Here is a 21181-nt window from a genome sequence, read left to right as displayed (position 1 = left end):
GAGAAACACTTCATATAAATGGCTTAACCACAGATGGTGATTAGGCTTCAAACTGATTTCTGTGGAATAGCCTTCCACAGGCAAGAACCTTTCATAGACAAAAGCATATTTCATGTGTCCAAACCCCTAAAAGTTTAAGTACCCATTCAAAAATCCAGAGACTCTGCATCACCATCTGTGTCTTGTTTCTCTAATGTGCTTCTTAAAACAGCAAATTGAGTTTGCAGCCCTTAGCTAACAGGGTTGTATTGGAAAAGCAATTCATTGAACAACTGTATGTGTGGAAGTCTGTGTGAGAATATATTTTTATTAATTTAATGAAAAACTAATAATACAATAACAAGGAACAAAAATGCCCATCCTTCCTAAGTTTAACTTTACAGCTATGTCATCATCTTTTCCTTAAGTAGACATGGAACTACTGGCCTGCCATCTCCTCAGTTAGCTGCATCCGACTTTAAATTGACCATTTTCCTTTGCCAGTCCTAAACAACCCTTAATGAATTTGTTTTGGTACTGTATTCTGAGAAATTATGGGGTTCCCTGTAAGCTTAGGAGGGGCTTGTCATTGAGAAGTACTTCCCTGCTTACTACCGATCTTCCCATGCAATGTGCAGGTAGATTCTAGGGCCTAGGCCATGCTATGAAAACTACAGTTCACAGAAACCGCAGATAAGAAAGTATAGCTGCAGCTGTGATATATATTCCACACTGCAGATTGAAGGCTCACCATTACAGAGTACTCCTACTCATAAAAATGCCTGCACACTAAAGCTAGGCGGTAGGGACTGGGAGAAGGGTTCTAACCAAGCATTCTCCCGAGGATGCTAGCTTCCTATATGCAGAGAATGTTTGGGGGGTTTTTTGCCTGAAGAAGCATTCAATCTTATGAGCCCCCACTTGATTCTGAAGTGACATAATTCACATGGCTTGACAGCAAACTCCCAGAATCCTCTGCAGAGATTCCTCAGTAAATAAGTCAATACGGAAAGTATTCCCTCAAAGTATAATGTATGTAACTCCCTATTGGAGCCTTGTTCAAAAGAGACTGTGCTTACCAATTATGTCTGGATACACAAGAGGCATTATGTTACCCTGTGATTTTGAGTCTACAAGGCAGAAACATTGAATATTGCTTTTAAAAATACCTAGAGATTGGTTGGTGACCTAAGGACACTAAAAAGGAGGAACAGGTAATTGCCACATAAGCCATTTACTTCGTGACAAGAAGTCACTTAAGATTGTCAGTCACTTGTCACCATCTTTAAAGTTTTACTTCCAGTTCTGCTTCCCTAAGGCTCATGACTAAGTCTTCTTCCATCTTTACACATCTAAAAGCACAGCAATTCTTTCCCACCCACACTCTCCTTTTTTCAAGTCCTAGCCCCTATAGTTATATAAGCTTTTTATTATTATTTAAGAAGTCTTGCCTACATGGCAGCAGCAAGTGGAAATCCCACTACTGAATATACCCATTTGGCCTCACCACTGGGAGCTCACATGGAAACAAGGCCTTGGCATTTATATCAGCATGAAGGTTGTTAAGCCTACTCAACACAAATGACACTGATCCTACCCAGCAGGAGTTCTTAATCAATGCAGCCAAGACAGCAGAACTATGTATCCACTTCCGAACTAATCCAGTTGTTATGTTTGAAAAAAGTTTATGTTTTCTCATCACTTTTTCTCATTAATTACTGAATTCCTATGACTAGAAAACAGCACCAGCAGAGTCATGCGTACCTTTTTCAGATTGAGGGTCGCATTCCCTCAAGGGCAGCTTTCCAGGCCACATGCCAGTGGTGGGCGGGACCAGAAGCAAAAGTGGGCAGAGCAATGGATGGGACTCTAACCTTGTACAAAAGGGTATATTTCAACCACCACAAACTCTGGGTTTTCTATGCACACTCCAACACACATATATATTTTTGTTCCCCATCCAAGCAAGCAAAATACATAATTACAGTTTCAGAACACTTTCCAGCCAGGGAAACACAGTCAGAGGGCATTGAGCAGGGTCAGTGGGAGCTGTGTGCTGGGCAGAAGGGGTGTAGCCTAGGAAGGGGGCTTGGTCTAGGCAAAGTTCCAAGGGCCAGGCAGGGAGGCATCCAGGTCCCAGGTTCCCCAGACATACCTTAAAGGCTAGATGAAATAAAATCAAATGTATGACATGCAGAAATAGGTCAACTAATCTGGAGTACCAGCTGTGCTGCCTGAAGCAAACATATATTACATCCAGAATACCAACCAGAGCCCCACTTCCAAAATGACACAGAAATATGCTTCATCTCCTGTCTACCCCTCTCCCAGATAGCAAAGACAGAGCACACCCAGGCTAGGGGTGATCCAGCCTATCACAGCTCCTTTTGGCAAGCCAAGACAGGAGGCAGGGACCCACAAGAATAGCTAACCTATTGATTCACTGCACTCCCATGGCGCAATGCTATAGCAACTACCTCTCTTCTCAGGCCAGTAAGCAGACTCTCTCTCTACCTACTGACCTGAGGAGACAAGCCTGGAAACCTAAAGACAGAAAGTGAGTTGCAACAGCAGCAAGCGGAGATAGATAGTCATAAGGCAAATGCAGCAGGTAACTCCCTAAATTAATGTATTACTGTTGTTATCACCACCACCACCACCACCACCAGCAGCAGCAGCAGCAAAGCTATTCTAAATTATCTCTCTGTATGCTGCATAATGCAGGGGTGGAAACCCTACAACCCAGTTGCTTAATTTCATCTAGCTCACTGGATACCCAGGTCACATTGTTGTCAGCCAGCCCAATCCACTTTCAAAGCTCTACTAAGGCAGGTTGCTGTCCAATACTGGGCAGCCTCCTGCCCGAGGAGGAATGCCTTTGAAAACATGGATGGACAGCTAACAATAGGGCCCCCAGTTGACATCATTCTGTGGATCAATATTCCCCCAATAGAAAAATGGTTTTCTACTTCAGTATAACTTTCAGTCTTCCTTGAAAGAGAAGAGTTAATCTTCTTGATGGGAAGACTGCTTCAGTGTGTATGTTTACTCTGTAGCAGCAGCAGCTATTTAAAGCAAGCAAGTTTGAGAGCTGAATCCTTAACCTGGATTAGCTGTATCTTTAACCTGATATGCCAGACCCATCATTTAACTGCACAGTAATTTTTCCCTTGGTACGTAGCAATAATGTCAGAAACAAACTCAATGTACTTTCCAGGCTTAACTTATCCTGTAAAATATCCTACTGATTCAGGAAGAAGTAAATTACACAACTGGCTATGACTGTATGGCAGCTTCTGTAGTCTCAGCAGTACATGGTGGGGGCAAACCTCTGTTGGATACTCTAGAAAGCTGTTGGCAGACACTGAAGGCAATATAAAGCTAGATGGACCAATGGACTGACTTGGTATAAAGCAGCTTCATATGTAGGCAAACTAAGGCCCGGGGACCAGATCCGGCCCAATCGCCTTCTCAATCCGGCATGCGGACGGTCCTGGAATCAGCGTGTTTTTACATGAGTAGAATGTGTCCTTTTATTTAAAATGCATCTCTGGGTTATTTGTGGGGCCTGCCTAGTGTTTTTACATGAGAAGAATATGTGCTTTTATTTAAAATGCATCTCTGGGTTATTTGTGGGGTATAGGAATTCGTTCATTTTTTATTTAAAAAAATATAATCCGGTCCCCCACAAGGTCTGAGGGACAGTGGACTGGCCCTCTGCTGAAAAAGTCTGCTGACTCCTGATTCAGGCTGTACTTGGGGAGCAGTGTGTGAACAAGGCACAGATTTCGAGAAATTACTGCCACTACAATACATACAACAATGGAAGAGGTACATGTGAATGAGAGTGTCGAGTCTGCTTTTCAGTTAGGCATCAGCAGCCTACTGCAGAGGGATAACAATTCTGATTAAATAAACACAGGCAACAGTGATGTGGTACATAAAGGAATCCATCATATGTATATGCACATTTATAATTCAAAGAACTGAGGACAGTAAGTGAGCCCATAGGTAAAGATGACTATTTTTTGGACCCTTCTGTGTTACACAGAAAAATATATATGATCTGGAAGAAATGAAAATGGATATATATATGTAATACTTGCTCATTAAGCTTAAACTTTATTTGCTAACTCAAATACATAGCAAGGCTTACATATATTTTTAGTATTCAAAATAGTGCCTTTCATATTGTTTTTATTCAAACAGTTATTATAAGTATACCTAAGATTAGAGGTGGAGCTGCAAGCTGCTGCACCTTAAAAAATGTTATGCCAATTAACAGGAAAAAGCTGTTAAAGCAAACTATCATACAAACAAAAGGTTGCACAAAGTAGTTAAGTACTTGTAAACTCAACAGCATTGTGTATAAAATGATGAATCTCTTCTGTATCTAGTAAAATGCTCATTAATGTATGTCCCTATTATGTTGTTAGCATCTGTCTGTCTCGAGAGACAATAGAGTGCACCTCGGGGTGGTGGTAGGAGTCAAATCGCTGTGTTAGCAGCATTGAAATGACCTCCCTGGAGTGCAAGCTTGGGCAGTGGGTATGGAGGTCTTGAGCTGCCCAAACAACAAGACCCCACACTCAGCCTTGCTGATGTGGTCAAAATGTAAATAGAGCACCACATTTGGCACCAGCTTGGCTGCAGGAGTTGCCAGAAGGAGACGTACAAGGTATCACCCAACCACCCTAGGGACTCGACCCAAGATTTGTGTATGGTTTACCCCTTAGCCTTTTCTTGTCCCAAAGATATCCCACAAGGCAGTGGAGGTTCTCCTAGATGGGCTAACCAGGTTAACAAGCCCCATCTGCTCCTCATTTCCCTCTACAGCATGTGCAGAAACTGTCTTCTTGATCACTGGACCCACAATTAGCCTCATCCGCTCAATCTGCCAGAGCCGGTCTTCGCATGCAGAACTCCCTAACTCACCAAGGGGTTGAGACCCATCAGCTATCCTCACCTGGTATAGCTGGTCAGTTGAAGCTATTCCCAAGATATGGCTGCTGTTGCAGGGTAGGGCTCAAAGGTAGACAAACTACTCCAGTAGGAGCACAACTTGTGCCCCACCAGAGGTGCTGCCCCTCCCCAACATCCCATACATGCCCTCATTATGTAATCAACAGATAGCATAAGGACTAAGTGTGCATTTGACTATTGAGCAAAACTTCATAACCATACTAGACTCTTAGACATGCTTCATGAAACAGTTGTGCATGCTCCCAACAGATTATTGCCACCACCATTGTGCTCTGAAAGCTTTCTAGAACTTTCCAAGTGATCACTGTTGGAAACAGAATGGAGGACAAGATGGACCTTTGATCAAATCCAGAAAGCTTCACTATCAACAAAACTAACTGTCCTGAACCAGTATACTATATATACTAGAAAGAACAAGCATGTTTTAAGTTTCTTTCTAATCAACAACTTACAATTTTATACCTGAATTTTGGGATATGTTTATTTATTAGAACATTTTTACTCTGCATCAGTAAGAGACAACCAGTTTAAGAATTAGGGGGACTGAGAAGGGAACCTAGGGATTCAAATAGTGTTTATTAAATGTTCAGTTCATCTTTCTAGCAACCCTGTGAGTTAAGTTGCTTGGGAAGAGCATGTATTAAGAGGAAGAAGGGCTAAGTGCTTAACTTCTATAAAAAGAGATGCAAGAGTTCAAACTTGACAGCATCAAATCTAGAAGCTCTTTCCAACTCCATTTGATGTTCCTAAAGTTCAAGGAACTCAGTAGTTACCAAGCAGAAAATAATATACACTGCATACCTTCCCCCCACCCACAGAGAAAGAACTGAGATTGAACAGAAATTGCCTATATAACATATATTTAGTGCGTACTGCAAGGAGCAGCATCAAGGATGAGGCTTGATTATTTGTTATTGTTAGGGGCACCAAGCTATTGACAAGTATTTTTAGCCCTGAGAAGAGCCTGTGTGTGTGTGTGTGAGAGAGAGAGACACACCATTCAAAACCAGCCACCTGTCAAATTCTTTTAACTATTAATAACATTAATAACATTACCACAAAACTGCCACTGAACAATTTAACTGGAGATGCTGGGGATTCAACCTGGAACCTTCTACAGGCAAAGCAGGTGCTCTACCACTGAGACCCACCCCACAGGAGAAGTAGAAAGAGAAGAGTGACGGTTTGTGGGTGGGTGAGAGCACATGTATTTGTGCAAGAGGCATCATTCAAAGCCAGCCAACTGTCAAATTCCTTGTTCCACTAAGAATCTGACAGGTGGCCAGCTTTGAATGGTGCCTCAAAACACACACAAAACCTCTTTTCATAGGGAGATGGGGAAGGGCTTATTGCAGCTGAGTGGCAGAACACCTTCCTTGCATGCAGAAGATCCTGGGGTTCAATCCCCAACATCTCCAAGAAGGGCTGGAAGAAAGCCCTGCCTGAAACCTTGGGAAGCTGCTGCCAGTCCATGTAGACAATATAGAGCTAGATGGACCAATGAGTCTGAGTCAATATCAGGCAGATTCCTGTGTTCATCAGGAGCACCCATAGCTGAGCGGCAAAGCAATTGCCAGAAAGCCCCTGGTTCAACAGCTAGCATCTGCAGGTAGAGCTGGGAATGTCCCCTGCCTGAAATCCCCAGAGAACTGCTGCCAGTCAGTGTAGATAGTACTAGAACTACTTGGCCCAATAGTCTAACAGAGTATAAGGCACCTTCCCAGTGCTTTTCTCTGGGGATACGCAGGGGTACACTACCTCTAAACATTTTGTGAACCTTTGTACTTTTGTCCATTTACTGTATTTATTTTTCCCAATTTGAACTATAAAATGGTGATTTTCTTGGGTCAAAATGAGAGTACCCCTAAACATTTTTTTAGGAAAAAAAGCACTGCACTTTCCTATGGTTCTCTGATTGGGAAAGGGAGGAGATTATTTATTGCATTTATTAGTAGCCTCATAGAAGATTCGCTACAGGGGCAACCTGCAGTTTTACAAACTAGTAACTGCTAAGGTGGAGTGAAGCTCCCAATGGTTCTTCCTCATCCTTCTGAAGCCTTTTGAGGTTGCATACACACCATAATTTTAAAGCACGCCCCTGCTTTTAAGGAATCGGGGGGGGGGGAGTTTACCCCATTTGGTAAAGGTAAAGGGACCCCTGACCATTAGGTCCAGTCGTGGCCGACTCTGGGGTTGTGGCTACAATTCCCAGCAAACTATAGTTGTTGTCACACTGTGTGTGTGTGTGTGTGTGTGTGTGTAAACGGGCTTTAAATGTGCTCTCAAAATGTATTGGGCCCCATTGGTGGCTGGGGTGAAGGGATAATGGGGGGTGAGTTGAGATAAGAGAAAATGCCCGTCTTCTGTAGTTGGAATTGTATTTCTATTCGGGATTATTTCTTGCATATTTCGAATATTTCAACCCCCCTCTTCCGCCCTAAAAGCGAGGGGGAAGGAGGTGTCGCTAAGGGGGGGGGGGTAGAGGTGGCCCTGTCAAAATCGGGGGGCAGCGCCCTCAGCTTGTCAAGGTGGTGGTGGGGAGCACCCTAGGCCTGTCAAAATGGGAGGGGTCGGCAGCACACAAGGCTTGTTGTTATTGTTTTTTTAAAAAGGGGGGTGGCAGCACCCTCAACCAGAGCCATGGGAGGAAAAGGAAAGAGATCCGGTCTCCCGGTTCCCACCCCCCTCTCAGAGGATACTCACCATCATTCACACCAAGGAGAAGCCGAAAGAAAAGCCCGCAAGCAGACCCAGACCCAGCGCTTCTGCCCGCGCCGCCGCCGCCATCCTCCTGGTCCTGCCCAGAAGGGTGGGAAGGTGCAGTTTACCTCAGCGCGACGGTTCCCCTCAAATGAAGGAAAAGCGGGGAGAGGATCGAGGGGGGGTGAAGGGGAGGGGGTAAGGCGGCGAAAAGGCCGGCCGGCGCGCCTCAGCCAATCAAGAGCCCGCCAAGCTCGCACGCGCTGCGGGCTCCCGCGCCCCTGCGATTTCTTGAACAACTGACTCCCCTTCGCCGCCGCGGCTCAGCGCCACGCCCACTGCGCGCGGCCGGGCCACGCCCACCTGCGAGAGGAGAAGAACAAGGAGCGAAGGCGGCTTGGCGGACTCCGCCCACCAGCTGCCAATCTTCCGAGAAAGCCCGCCCCTTCTCCTCTGTCCTGGGGAAGGTGGTAGGTTAGAATTAGATCGAGCAGCCGTAGCGCTGCGTGTGATAAGCAATAAATATAACGATCGGAAGGTTCGCAATCCAGAGCCAGCTTGCTTGGGAAGGGGCACAGCTCAGTAGGAGGATGTACTTATTTATTTTCTTGCGTTTGTGACCCACATTTTTCTCCCAAGGACCTCAACGTGGGCATACATGGCTCATATGCCAACTTGAATAAAATATTTAAGGAGGTGGGGGCGGGGAGGCAGGTGAGTCATGCCCCACACAATCGATTACACGAAATGGCACACGCACAACATTTGAATGGCAATGTCTATCAACTTGGGGTAACCCCCTCAAATATTTTATTGAGGGGCCAAAGGGTCCTATGCTCATTTAATCCCCATAACAATACTGTGTGGTAGGTGAGGCTGAAAGGGTGCGATCGGCTCAACATCACCCAGTGAGGTTCATGGCCAAGTGGGGATTTGAACCCTGGTCTGTCAGGTCCTCCTCATACCCCCAAACCACCACACCCAGCTGGCTATCTAGTAAAGCAACTCCTTTTTTCAGGCGGAAGGCCCTGGGTTCAGTTCTAGACATCTACAGTAAGGGTTAAGAGAGACTTCCTGTCTGAAATCCTAGAGCTGGTGTTTAAATGTCTTTGCTGAATTATGAAAAAGCTATCAGTGGTTGTGGGATGGTGGTTTTCTGGACAATCATCTGCACTCCTGCTGCTCGGAAGAGGTCCTTTCTAAAAAAACCATACTGTTTAGGAATTTCCAGAGGGGTAGCCATGTAAAGCTTTGTTGCAACAAAGACAACTCCTTAAGAACAGCATATCTTGTGGCACATTAAAGATAAGCTCTCTAAAGTTTATTATGACATAGGCTTTCATGGGCTACAGTCCATTTCCACCAAAGCTTATGCTGAAATAAATGTGTCAGTCTTTGTCCTGGTTCATCCACAATACTAACCTCAAGTGGACCCACAAACAATCAAACAGACTATGGCTTTTCTTCTACTTTCAATCAGTTCTTAACTCATGATTTTGTAGTTGGTGAGCATCTGGGGTAGGGTGGCCAAACGAACCATGGTTAGGGGGTTGGGTTCACACATAATGCCAAGAAATAAATAAAAAAGCTATGGTTTGTAAACCAACAGCAAACCATGATTTCAGATAGTGGTTTGTTGACTATAAACAAAACACAAGTCACCTGTGGGGCAAGGTTTGGATGATCAAACAAATGATAGGTAAAGGGACCCCTGACCATTAGGTCCAGTCGTGACCGACTCTGGGGTTGCGGCGCTCATCTCGCTTTATTGGCCGAGGGAGCCGGCGTACAGCTTCCAGGTCATCATCAAATGATGGTGGCTTTCAAAAACAAAGACGAAATAGCTCACCCACAGTTTAATAAACCATGGTTTGGCATTGTGTGTGAACCAGGCCATTCATGTGCCACAATACTTGTTTTTATGTACTGGGAAGGAAGTTCGATTGAATGCATAGTAGCATGGCTTCTCATTGTATACAACTCTATTTCTTTTGTCTCATTATTGTTTGTCTGCAAATAAATGTTGCAGGTTTTTGAAACCCCAGTTAAAAACAGACAAACCCTGCAGAACCTGCAAGGGGCAACAATGGATCAAATGAAATGAGTGTGTACACAATGGAAAATTATGCTTCTGTCCTTCTTAAATACTGTTGACTGTCTCCAGCCTAGCAGGGAGAAGGACAAGCTGGTGTGTAAACACTACAGGTAATTGAGACTCTTTTATATATACAACCTTAATCCCAGTCTAGTTCTACCTCCACTGTGAGAGGAATCAAGCCTCTGAATACCAGTCACTGGGAATCACAGGTGGGCAGATTGCCCTTGAACGTATGTCAAGCTTGCAGGCTTCCCACAGGTGTCTAGTTGGCCACTGTGATAACAGGATGCTGGACTAGATGGGCCATTGACCTGACTCAACAGGTTGGTCTTATGTTTGCAGATGTGATACGGGGGCTTAGATCAGTGAATGCTCCTTCCTCATGAAAGAGAAAGAGCACCCAAGGGGAGGAGGATATGAAGCAGGGCTGATGGGGAGTGTGGCTCAAGAGGCTGTGTGGCCTAGGGACACATGAAACAGCATTGCACCCCCATTGATCGAGCCGTGAACTGTTGGTGTATGTTTTGGTGGCAAAAGTGCACCAGAAAAGATTTGATATATTCAAATGCAGAAACCACCAGAGTTTGAAGTCTGCAATTTTGAATATTCACAACCACTTATATTTAAGAAACTGTCACAAAGCTATATCTAGCATCTTCACTGTACAGCTTTCACCATCAGTTGAAGATGCACCTCTTTACCTGGCTTGAACAGCTAAGGTATTTTGATTTGTGGGACCCACATCTTTTGCTAAATTCATCCTATTCTGTTCCATTTTGATTTTTTCACACATTTTTTTTTAAAACTGCAATGAGTTTATCTGTCTCTGTAACTACATACTGTAATGTTGTAAGCTGCTCAGGGATTGTGTGGTGAAGGGTGGGGAAGGAATCTTACAAATAAGCTATTAAAATACAAATATAATATCAAGGTCTTACAAACTGGGCCATTTGAAACTCCTGCCCCAGGCTGTCTTGCATTTTTCTTGAGATTCTCAGCCAACTAACAGCACACCCATTTGCAAATTCAGCAATCTCAAAAGCTGTATCGTCATTTTATTTGCCAGAACTGTGTTCTCACATTATAGCTCTACCATATTATTTGCTAATCACATAAAAACCACTGCCTAATTTTTATTCTTTCCCCCCGTCTCCCAAGCCTGCCCCTGCAATTTTTATTCTTTTTACAATGAATTGCTGTTGAGATGGGCCAGCTGGGAAGTCTTCCTCAGTCATAATACAGTATTTGATGCTCCGTGTTGCTTTCAGTATTTTGCTCATCTTCTTTCAGGGACATCTACCATACAACCATCTGGTTGTCTTCTCCTTAATCAAGGGACACAGTTCAGATGCGTCTTTACAATCGACAAGAGATTCATCCAAAGACATCTATGCAGACCTAATACAAATGACTACAACACCCTACAGCCTGAAAAATGTACTTTAGTTTTTCATAAGAAATGCAAACGGCCTCTGGGTAGCCCCTCAGCAGCAGGCTGCTGCTCTTGTTGCTATAGGCTACTGGTTCTTCACCCTCTGCCTGGGAAATTCAGACATCCTATGGCAACACTTTCCCCCAGGTATTCTTTCTTGTTCTGAGGCTTCACATCCAGGGGGAATAGCCTCATGTGCAACAATCCAGAGGTAGCCACCAAGAGGACTGTATTGTTACTTAAAGCCTTGGACGTTTGGGTTAGGAGAGTCAGTCGTCTTAAGAAGAGAAACATTCGTGGGGTTCTTCTCATCAGCTGCACACTGCTCCTTTTCTGCCTCCCAGGCAGAGTGTCCAGGCTCAGAATATACAAAATGAGGAATAGAAGGAGCAGGTCGAGGCTGGAGACTTATGCGGGCTTGTCAGAGGGACCCTTGGAGGTGCTTGGAGGCTGTGGATCGCCATTGGTGCTTTCACTCGGAGGAGGAGGAGGCCACGTTGTCTTCTGGTGAAGATGGCTGGAAAAGTAAAACAGGTGTCACTCTGGGGCGGGGTTTGGGGGCAGGAGATGGAGGTGGAAAGAACACAAGGGAAGAACAAAGGAAGCGGGAAGGGATCCTGGCTCAGCTCCTAAGATTACAGCCAGGAAGTCCTGATGTGAGAATGGGCCTCATGGGAAGAGATGCTTCCCCTCCGTGCATCTTTGCTGATTCTACAGATGCACTATTTGCTTCATTTATTTAGTATGGGGATTTCACACCCCACTTTATAGTCTCAAAGGCAATGACATAATTAAAAGCACAATAATATTAATCAAGTCAATAAAAATTATTTAAAAGAATTCAAAACAGTGTAAAACAGATTAAAAACATTAGATCTTAAAGCATGCACACCAAATCATACCACAAGTGATCTAGGAACAGTTTATGTCAGCTTCACCAACTAATTAACACGGGATTTGGGGGCAGGATGATTTCCCAGTGCACTGAACCTCATGTAGGAACCCAGCAAGAAAAGGTGACCCGGGCACATCCAGTCACTCAGGGAAGAAACCAGGTAGCGAGAGGTTTTTCTCCTCTCAACCTTTGTTGGAGGAAGTTGCTTACTTGGAACTATCTATGGTGCGGCAACTCCTGTCTTACATCCTGAAATCAGATCATACTAGGACAGGCACCTTCCAAGGCCCACAGCTCTCCAGTCGCCATCCAATGTATCAGAGCACAATTCAAAGTGTTGGTGCTGACCTTTGAAGCCCTAAACGGCCTCAGTCCTGTATACCTGAAGGAGCGTCTCCACCCCCATCATTCAGCCTGGACACTGAGATCCAGCGTAGAGGGCCTTCTGGCAGTTCCCTCATTGCAAGAAGTGAGGTTACAGGGAACCAGACAGAGGGCCTTCTCGGTAGTGGAGCCCGCCATGTGGAACGCCCTCCCTTCAGATGTGAAGGAAATAAGCAGCTATCTTATCTTTAAGAGACATCTGAAGGCAGCCCTGTTTAGGGAAGTTTTTAATATTCAATGCTGTATTGTTTTTAACACTTGATTGGAAGCCGCCCAGAGTGGCTGGGGAAACTCAGCCAGATGGGCGGGGTATAAATAATAAATTATTATTATTATTATTATTATTATTATTATTATTATTATTATTGGAAAGGGCTATAGATCAGTGGTAGATCACCTGCTTTGCATACAGAAGATTCCAGGTTCAATCCCTGGCATCTCCAAGTAGGGTTTGGAGAAATCCCTGCCAGTCAGTGTAGGCAATACTGAGCTACATGGACCAATAAACATAAGAACATAAGAAGAGTCCTGCTAGATCAGGCCAGAGGCCCTTTAATAATAATAATAATAATAATAATAATAATAATAATAATATTTTATTTATATCCCGCCCTCCCCAGCCGAAGCCTGGCTCAGAGCGGCTAACAACAGTAAAATGATACAACATTCTAAAATCATTTCATTATAAAATTAATTCAAATCAGATTAATGGGCTTTAATTTGTGGCAGCTCTTGTGGTTGAAGATATGCATTTGTGTCTGTGCAAAACATGCTCAACTCGTTGAAGTCAAAGTGATTCAATAGTCCAGCATCCTGTTTACACAGTTTACACAGTTTACACAGTGGGAAACCTCAAGCAGGACCCAAATACAAGAGCACTCTCCTCTCCTGTGGCTTCCACCAACTGGACTTTAGAAGCATTATTGGCCCTGACCATCTGACCTAGTGGGAGGCAGCTCCCTATGTTCATAGCCCTCCTCCTTGCTGACACTGCCTATTCGCCTCCCATCTGCAAAAAAGCAAGCAGTGGCAAGCGTGAGGGAAGATGGAGCAGTATCTTCCACTTGTCTGTCCCTCTGCCCTCTGGGCAGGTATGTCAGTGGGGCCTGGGAAGAATAGGAGGGTCTGCATAGGGCATTTGGCCAAGCCCCCACCCCAAACTTGGATCTGGAAGTGTGCACAGTTTCTAATAGTCTGTGACACACAGCCACACACTAAATTTTTGTTCAACAAACACCTCAGAGGTCCAAACTGCAAGCAGCTGATCTAAGTCTCAGGGGACAGAACAAATGACATGGGTGTGCTGTTTTAGGAAGCTGTGGGTGGTCTGGCAGATCATCCGGATATGAGAAGAAGAGGATTAAAGAGTTTGATCTTTAATAAACTGGATGCATTTTCAACCACATTTTCGAAGAGCCTTTAATAATTCAGATAACAAGCAGGGGGTACAGGATGGGGAAACAGACTTTCATCTTAGAACTAAGATTAGGGGATGGTGTTTAGCTGGGCGATAGAGCACCTGCTTTGCATGTGGAAGGTCCTGGGTTCAATCTCTGGCAGAAAGGGCTGGGACAGATTCCTATCTGAAACCCTAGAGAGCTGCTGCCAGTAAGAATAGGGGTAACTGAGATAGATGGACCAATGTTCTGTCTCAGCACAAGGCAGATTGCTATGTTGTCTCTTGGTAGCAATACTTACTTCAAAATGTGGTGAGCTGGCTTTGTTGCATTTGGGAACCTCTCTGCTCATTCTGCTGAGTGGGACCCCCATCATCTGCCTGAAATCTTGCCATGTAGCACCATTGGTTGTAGGATCATTACCTGGTGCTTTGAAATCTCAGGTTTGTTATGCCATTACCTAATCCCTGGTCTTCATTTCCAATGGCAAGAATCTAAATATATGTAACTGCATTGAGCTCACATTTACTTCATGTTACCTTTGCCTCTTTTCCCTTTCTGCCCTCTCACCATTACCAAATTTATTTATTTATTTATTTATTTATATTATTTGGGCATTAGTCACTCACTACAAAGGAGCCACTAAGCCGAAGGCATAGCATAGAAACCAAAAAGAACACATTTCAATAATACAATTACAAAGACCATCAACAAATCCAGCTAAACAGCCGACCTTCAACAGCAGAAAACAGTTATAAATGAACAGCAAAATTTGTAAGTATTATGCTGTAAAACTCCATATACACAGATGGTCCAATGCAAATGGTAGTATTTCTTCTTCATTTCCATAACTAGACTATGCAAGCACAGGATTTAAAATGGGGAAGGGGGAGTAAGTTTCTAGTCCATCTGGCTTTAGAGTTCCTGGTGAAATTTCAGAAGTCAGTCCTGGCTGCTACATTTCTTTATGACACCATTCATGCAACAGATACATATGCTTTGGAGAGACAGGAGAATAAGAGAGGCAGAGACTCTGATAGGTGATTTAAAGAAGCTGCATAAACCAGAGATGGCTCACAAGCTTCCTGTTGAAGAAAAGGCGCCAAGATACTCACTCTTTGTAGTCAGGGGTGCTGTCACCAGCTGTACAGTCATCCCAGTCATACAGAAAAGCTGCCAACCCAAGTGAAAGAGTAAAAGTTCAGAAAGCACAGTCACATCAATATTCAACAGGTCTAATGTATTAAATGTTATCAGTTCTTAAATCAACAGCTGAACATCATAAATTAGGATCTAGTCAGGTGACCAGCAACATGGTGCACACATAGCCACACCCCCAAAGTTCTTCTCCTGCTCAGATTTTAATCTAAGCCACAGAAGAACTCAACCCCACTCTCTTACCAACCCACTGGCCCACTCTCCCACTTGGCTCTAAGCCCCTTCTCAAGCTCCACCAGGGTGTCAAAGCTGGGAATATATGTTCCACTGTACAGTTGTGTTCATGTCCATGAAGCAGGTGTGTGAGTATTGTTCTGTAACCACCTATTCTCAAACCTTAGGTAGAACTAGGGCTCAGTACCTGAGCTGACTCCTGGAATATGTGTGGCAACAAAGAATGGATGCCCCTGAGCATGTGTAGAGTACCTTTGCTGCACCACTGGCCAAAGCCATCAACACTCATACATCTGAGATGCAGGCTTCCTCTCTCTCTCTCTCTCTCTCTCTCTCTCTCTCTCTCTCTCTCTGTGTGTGTGTGTGTATACACATGGAGCAACGGAGCAGCTACTTTCTTATCCTGCGTCAGCTGAGTGGGAGGATTTTAACTGAAGGAAAGAACCGTGCAAACGCATATTCCAGTGTGACTTCGGTGTTCATACACAAACACTCCCCCAAGTGGCATTGAACTGCATTACAGGGAAGGAACTTCCACAAAGAGGGTTCAAATGGAGACTGACTTTTGAGTAGGAAGCTGAATACTTTCAGAACAGCATTAAGCCCTCAAATTTATTGGCTTATCAATTAAATCTCAACTCACCCCAAATACATGAACCCCAGTGATGTAACTAAGTTTTCTAAAAGTGGACTTTTGAGTGCATTGCCTACAAATTGAGTCAATTTGTATGATTCGTCTTTTGTAGAACAGGGCATAACATGTGCTGTGAAGTTTTGTACAACTTGGTTTGGGGTGTTCCTTCTTTTTCTCTAAAGCAGCTTTCAAGTCCTAGGTATGGAGAACCACTTCAAAAGATGTATGCAGCAACTGGTGAAAGGGCAGGGCTTTCAGCGGCTATGAGTATAGCTTCAGCACCTTGGACAGGGCACCCTTGATTAAAGGCTGGGAGGGATCTTCTGGTCTTAATCAGCTACAACTTAATCTTGGGATGCTTCCAGACTGTTACTAGTTTCCAGTGGGTGATTCAATCGCATACTAGCAAATTCAAGTTGTGCAATTCAAATTGGTTTGGCACTCTTTTACAACAAACCCTCTTCCTTCCCTCCAAATCCCCCCACCCACCCCTTATTCATAAGGTATGGGAAATGCATTAGAAAAGTGTGAGATAACAATTGGTGGAGGCAACATCATATAACCTCCCCCCAAACAATTAAGAATGACTGTTCAATAAACAGCTGATGTCATTGAAACCTCCCTCCTCAAAAAATAATTATGATGAATGGTCAATAAACAAGTTGCCTGGAAGTGATCTTGGAAAAGACCCCTGTGCAAAATTGCCTATAGAGATTTGTGTCTCATGTTTAACAGCCCCATGTCTATTACATGGGCTGCCCATGCATCAAGCATCTCAGCTGCTTCCCCTCTTGGGTTTGTATGGGCAACCTTTTTCAGTCCATGGGCCACATTCCCTTCTGGAAAAGTTTCTGGTGGGGTGACATATGCCAGTGCTGGGTGGGGCCAGAGGCAAAAGTGGGTGGAGCAACAAATGTAAATTTTACCCTTTTAGAGTAGACTAGTTTCTCTGTTCTCCATCCAGAGAAGCAGGAGGCATGATCAGAGTTCAAGGAACACAGCACCAGCCACGCAAAAACATTGGGCGTAGGAAGCAGTTCTGAGGGCCATATAGAGAGGCTCAGAGAGTCATATTTGACACCCATGCCTGGGACTCCCCACCCCTGCTCTAGGGAGAGACTTCTAAATTTATACATAAATTTCTATGCCACCATATCAAAGAAATGATCTAACCAAAGCAGGGTTCATAAAATCAAAGGTTAAAAACATAAAAAGTAAAAGATTGACAGAACCGAAAACTGGGTCACATGGCAGGCTACGTTTGTGTAAATAAAAATGCTTTAAGCTAGTGCCTGAACCCAAACCCAGAGGACACCTGCTTAATGTACAAAGCCACCAAATTCCACAATAACAGGGCTGCTTTCATTGCACCTGCCAAATTGATGTTATATGGGACAGTTTGTAACGCTACTCTGGAATATCTCAGAGAACAGGCAGGAACACCTTAAATTTGACCCAGTAGCCAGTGCAGACTGGTCCATCAGGGCTAAGATGACACTACTCCACCAGCCTTCAATTGCCCTCAGCCAGCCCCCACCTACCCACATTCTCACTTACTACTGGTTTATGGGCTGGTGTCTTGTAGAACTCAGGACCGAGGAGGATGTGGAGCAACCTGGAGTTAGTCGGCTGCACGTGCCATTGGCTCTTAGCTTCTGCAGTACCAGTTCCAATGGGCCACCAGTGCCAGCAGCATGTTGGCAGTCAGTACCAATTCTTCGTCAATGAGATAAACCAGCTCCAAGCTGCAAGGAACTCACCTTCCTTTGTGGCATTAGATGATGAGATGGGCTCCAAGAGTTCTTTTGCCTCTGCTATCAACAAGCCTGCAAGATCTGGAGGTGGAAGAGGAGCTTCTGTTGTTCTTCCTGTTTTATCCTCATCTGCTTGACTGTCAGCTCTTACAAGAGAAAAAAAAGATATTGTTTCCCTTTTTTCTTTAAGATGGACATGCTAAACAAGCAAGGGAAGTGCCCCCACCAACCCTGACCTGGTTTCACTCTCATCTGAGCCACAAACTCACTAGGTTGCCTTAAGCAGGCCACCACACTAAGGGGGGTGGGAGGGCCTTTTGCAGTCCAAGGGCTGCATGCCCTCTTGCGCAACATCGTGGGGTGGACACATGTCGGTGGTGGGCAGGGCAAGAAGCAAAAAAAGTGGCCAGATCAATGAATGTGATGCTTAGCTTTGTACAGTCAGCTACATCCCAGTCACACAAAAGCCAGAGGTTTTTATGCATGCACAAACATCCCTACCCCTCCATCCAGGCAAACAGGAGGCATGCTCACAATTCAAAGACACCTGACAGAAGCAACTGAGGAAGAACAATTCCCACACGCCATTCTTACCTCTTCTCCTCCGGTAATGTGCTAGATGTGCTCAAAAGCTTATGGGCATTCTGTGTGAAAATAGAAATGGAGGGGGGGGGGAATGGCTTTCAGAATTACAGGAACAAATCTCACACCAATCACAGTGCAGTTTTTTATTTATTTTGCTGAGCTCATTGTCAATTCAGTGCCCTGACTTCTGATCCCAAGTAGTCAATCCACAGCAAAATAAACAATCTATACAAGTCAGTCAAAGCCATTTAATGTTGATCCCATCTTCAAAAAGGGTGGGGGGAGAAGACCCAGGCAACTACTGACCAGTCAGCTTGATGTCAGTACCAGGAAAGCTCCAGCTACAAAAGCTGAGGCTGCTGAAGGGGCCAGAGACCATTTTCCGGTCAATCCTGGAAGACCTGCTTCCTGCCTTGTAGGCATTTTCCACTTGGCCTGAGAGGACAGGGCCCTGACTGACTCCAGCTACGAAAGCCGAGACTGCTGAACAGATTTTTGGGCTGGGGCACTGTTTAGGGGGTGGGTTGGCCAAGAGTGGGCAGCACTGTCACCTCACCTGCACAAATAAGAGCAGCTTCCTATTGTGGAGCTCCAGGCGTTTCCGTGTGACCTCAGACTTTCTCAACTGCCCGTCAACCAGGGACAAGCGCCTTTTCAGCTCTAGGACATCACTCTGTTTTGGAGAGAGAAGCAGAAGAGGGTAGAAGGATTGAGACAGAAGAAGATGTCTTGGGAAAATAGGCTTTCCCATGGGAGAAAGCATGGGAGTTTAGGCAAGGACTTTGCTTGACAGCCAGCAGGATGGGCTGCCATCCCTCTCCTCATCTTTCCCAGTAGGAACGTCATGACGGCCAGGATTGTCTTGCCCCATATAGGCTCGCTTGACCAACTCCATCTGCCCCCACACTCCAGAAAATTACATTTTCTATTACCTCCTCTCACTGCAGACTGACCTCTGCTTCTGAAACCTGTTTCGTCTTCTTCCCCACCAACTGAGTCTTCAGCTCTGTGATCTCAGCCTCCAGCAAATGGATCACTTCTTCGTAATCTTGCTCTGCGCTGTGGGCTTGCCGCTGGGACACCTCTGCTACCTGCAGCTTGTTATGCAGGGTTCGGTTCTCTGAGAGGAAGCCCAGTGCCCTCTGGGAATGGGGGAACAGAAGCGGGATGTTACTCCCAAAGTGCAACAATCAGTCTCTTCCCTTTTCCCGAAACCATATCCTTTACATGTCCATCAATAAAACTCCCAATCACGAGGGCCAGATTTATACCCAAACTAAGTAAGCTACAGCTTAGGACTTCTGAATAAATTTTAAGAATCCCACAAAGACTAAATTTCAAGTTTTACAAAACTGGTCTAAAAAGAGACAAGGGAATACAGACATTATCAATGTGGCAGAATTATTCTTTTGTCGGGTGGGGAGGGGGCTAACAATCTGAATGATGCCTTGATTCCCTTCCAATTCTTGGGGTCCCATACCTAGCGAGGGTTTGAATCTCAAGGTAGGATTCTATTAGGAATACTAGTCAGACAAGTTTCTTTGTAAGACAATGACCTTAGCAGGCCACTTAAGTGTCCTCATCAGCATCCCAAAAAGATTAGCTAAGTTGCAAGAGCTACATCTAAGAGATGGTTCCCTCCAGGCTAATGCGTAGGCCTTTTCTCCACCGCACTCACCTAGCTGCTACCTAGAAGAACAATACACAGTGTGTGTGTGTGTGAGAGAGAGAGAGCTGTGCAAAAAGCAGGCTAGAAGCTGGACACAAAGATATACTTGATCTGTGATGGAGCCACAGCTTTGACTAATGGAGAAGCAAGATCTGTTGGGGTGTTAATGCTGTGATCACCCCCTTGGGAATCTTTGGGAATCTTATGCTCAGGTTGTATATATGTGTAAGTAAAGCCATTCATCATAAGGACACCACAGTCTCTGCTGTCTCTCATTCCAGGAAACCAAACCCTGGGTAAGCCCTGGAATTCAAGGAATCTCTCACCACTGGGGTGACGAGTAGCAATATGTAATTGCTACAACATTATTTGTCACATTGTGCTTATAAATCTGTGCACAAATAACTGATCTGCTTTTCATATATGCTAAGGAAGAATTAATAAAGTATTTTCAAGTTATTTTTACTGCAAGATATATGTTTTAGTTAGATAGTTAGGTTTTAGTTGCATCTTTCATCTGGATTTCTGCATTGTGACCTGTGACTGTAATTCTACCCATCTGAGGAAGGACAGCTAAGTAGTATAGCATCCATCTCCAGCAACAGCTGGGAAAGTCCCCAGTCTGGTACCCAAGAGAGTCGCTGCCAGTCAATGCAGACAATAATGAGATAGTAGGACCCATGGTCTGATTCAGTATAAGGCAGCTTCCTGCGTTCTTGTTAATTACCTGCACAAAAAATGCCAATGAAAAAAAATCAAGAGTGTAATCAATCACCCAGCTTTTCACTGACCTGGTTCAGTCTCTGGAGCTCATCTTCCATGGACTTCTTGTTGCTTTCTACCTCCTTCAGGAGAGACTAGAAGACAGATTGCAATGTCACAAACTCACCCAGCCAGCCAGGCAATACTGTCCAACCCCAAAGAAAAACACTGCCCTGGACAGATCTGCAACTTCACCATCCATTTAAAAAACACATGCAGAAATCCTCAGGTTCAACTGCATTTCCAGAAAAGAATAATAGTCCCCCATATGAAACCACCAGACAATACTGAGTTAGATGGCCTTTCTTAGTATATGGCAGCTTGTGGTGTCTTTCAGCTTTTGTGAGCATGGCATCAACATGCTTGGAATCAAACCCACCTGGGTGAGCCTCTCACCTTTAACCTCCGGACTTCTTGCCGCAGGTCTGTCATTTCCAGCTGCAGCTGCTCCAACTCTTCACTGTCATTGCAACTGACGGAGTCGAAGGTCTGTAAGTAAGGATTTCCAGCAGCTGTG

General features: G+C 44.6%; 2 protein-coding genes across 4 annotated transcripts in view; both read right to left on the bottom strand.

Moving 5' to 3' along the window:
• Positions 1 to 7934, bottom strand: part of SEC14L5 (SEC14 like lipid binding 5) — a 38550-nt gene extending 30616 nt beyond the window's left edge. For both annotated transcript variants that reach the window (XM_080981586.1, XM_080981587.1), the window contains exon 1: positions 7666 to 7934. The gene's annotated coding sequence lies outside the window, so the exon portion shown is untranslated. The remainder of the gene's footprint in view (positions 1 to 7665) is intronic.
• Positions 7935 to 10828: 2894 nt separating this feature from the next.
• LOC308463515 (syntaxin-binding protein 4-like) overlaps positions 10829 to 21181 on the bottom strand; it is a 61996-nt gene continuing 51643 nt past the window's right edge. For both annotated transcript variants that reach the window (XM_080981963.1, XM_080981964.1), the window contains exons 15-22: positions 21061 to 21153; positions 20694 to 20759; positions 19187 to 19375; positions 18790 to 18906; positions 18243 to 18292; positions 17655 to 17794; positions 14984 to 15041; positions 10829 to 11709 (exon numbers count right to left, since the gene is read on the bottom strand). In XM_080981963.1, coding sequence (XP_080838089.1) covers positions 11601 to 11709; positions 14984 to 15041; positions 17655 to 17794; positions 18243 to 18292; positions 18790 to 18906; positions 19187 to 19375; positions 20694 to 20759; positions 21061 to 21153 — 822 coding nt within the window. In that variant the 3' untranslated portion in view covers positions 10829 to 11600. The remainder of the gene's footprint in view (positions 11710 to 14983; positions 15042 to 17654; positions 17795 to 18242; positions 18293 to 18789; positions 18907 to 19186; positions 19376 to 20693; positions 20760 to 21060; positions 21154 to 21181) is intronic.

The sequence above is a fragment of the Podarcis pityusensis genome (genome assembly GCF_964106645.2).
Source record: "Podarcis pityusensis genome assembly, chromosome: 14".
NCBI classification, from domain to species: Eukaryota; Metazoa; Chordata; class Lepidosauria; order Squamata; family Lacertidae; genus Podarcis; species Podarcis pityusensis.
Note: the sequence above shows the minus strand (reverse complement) of the source record. Positions and strands in the feature narration are given on the sequence as shown.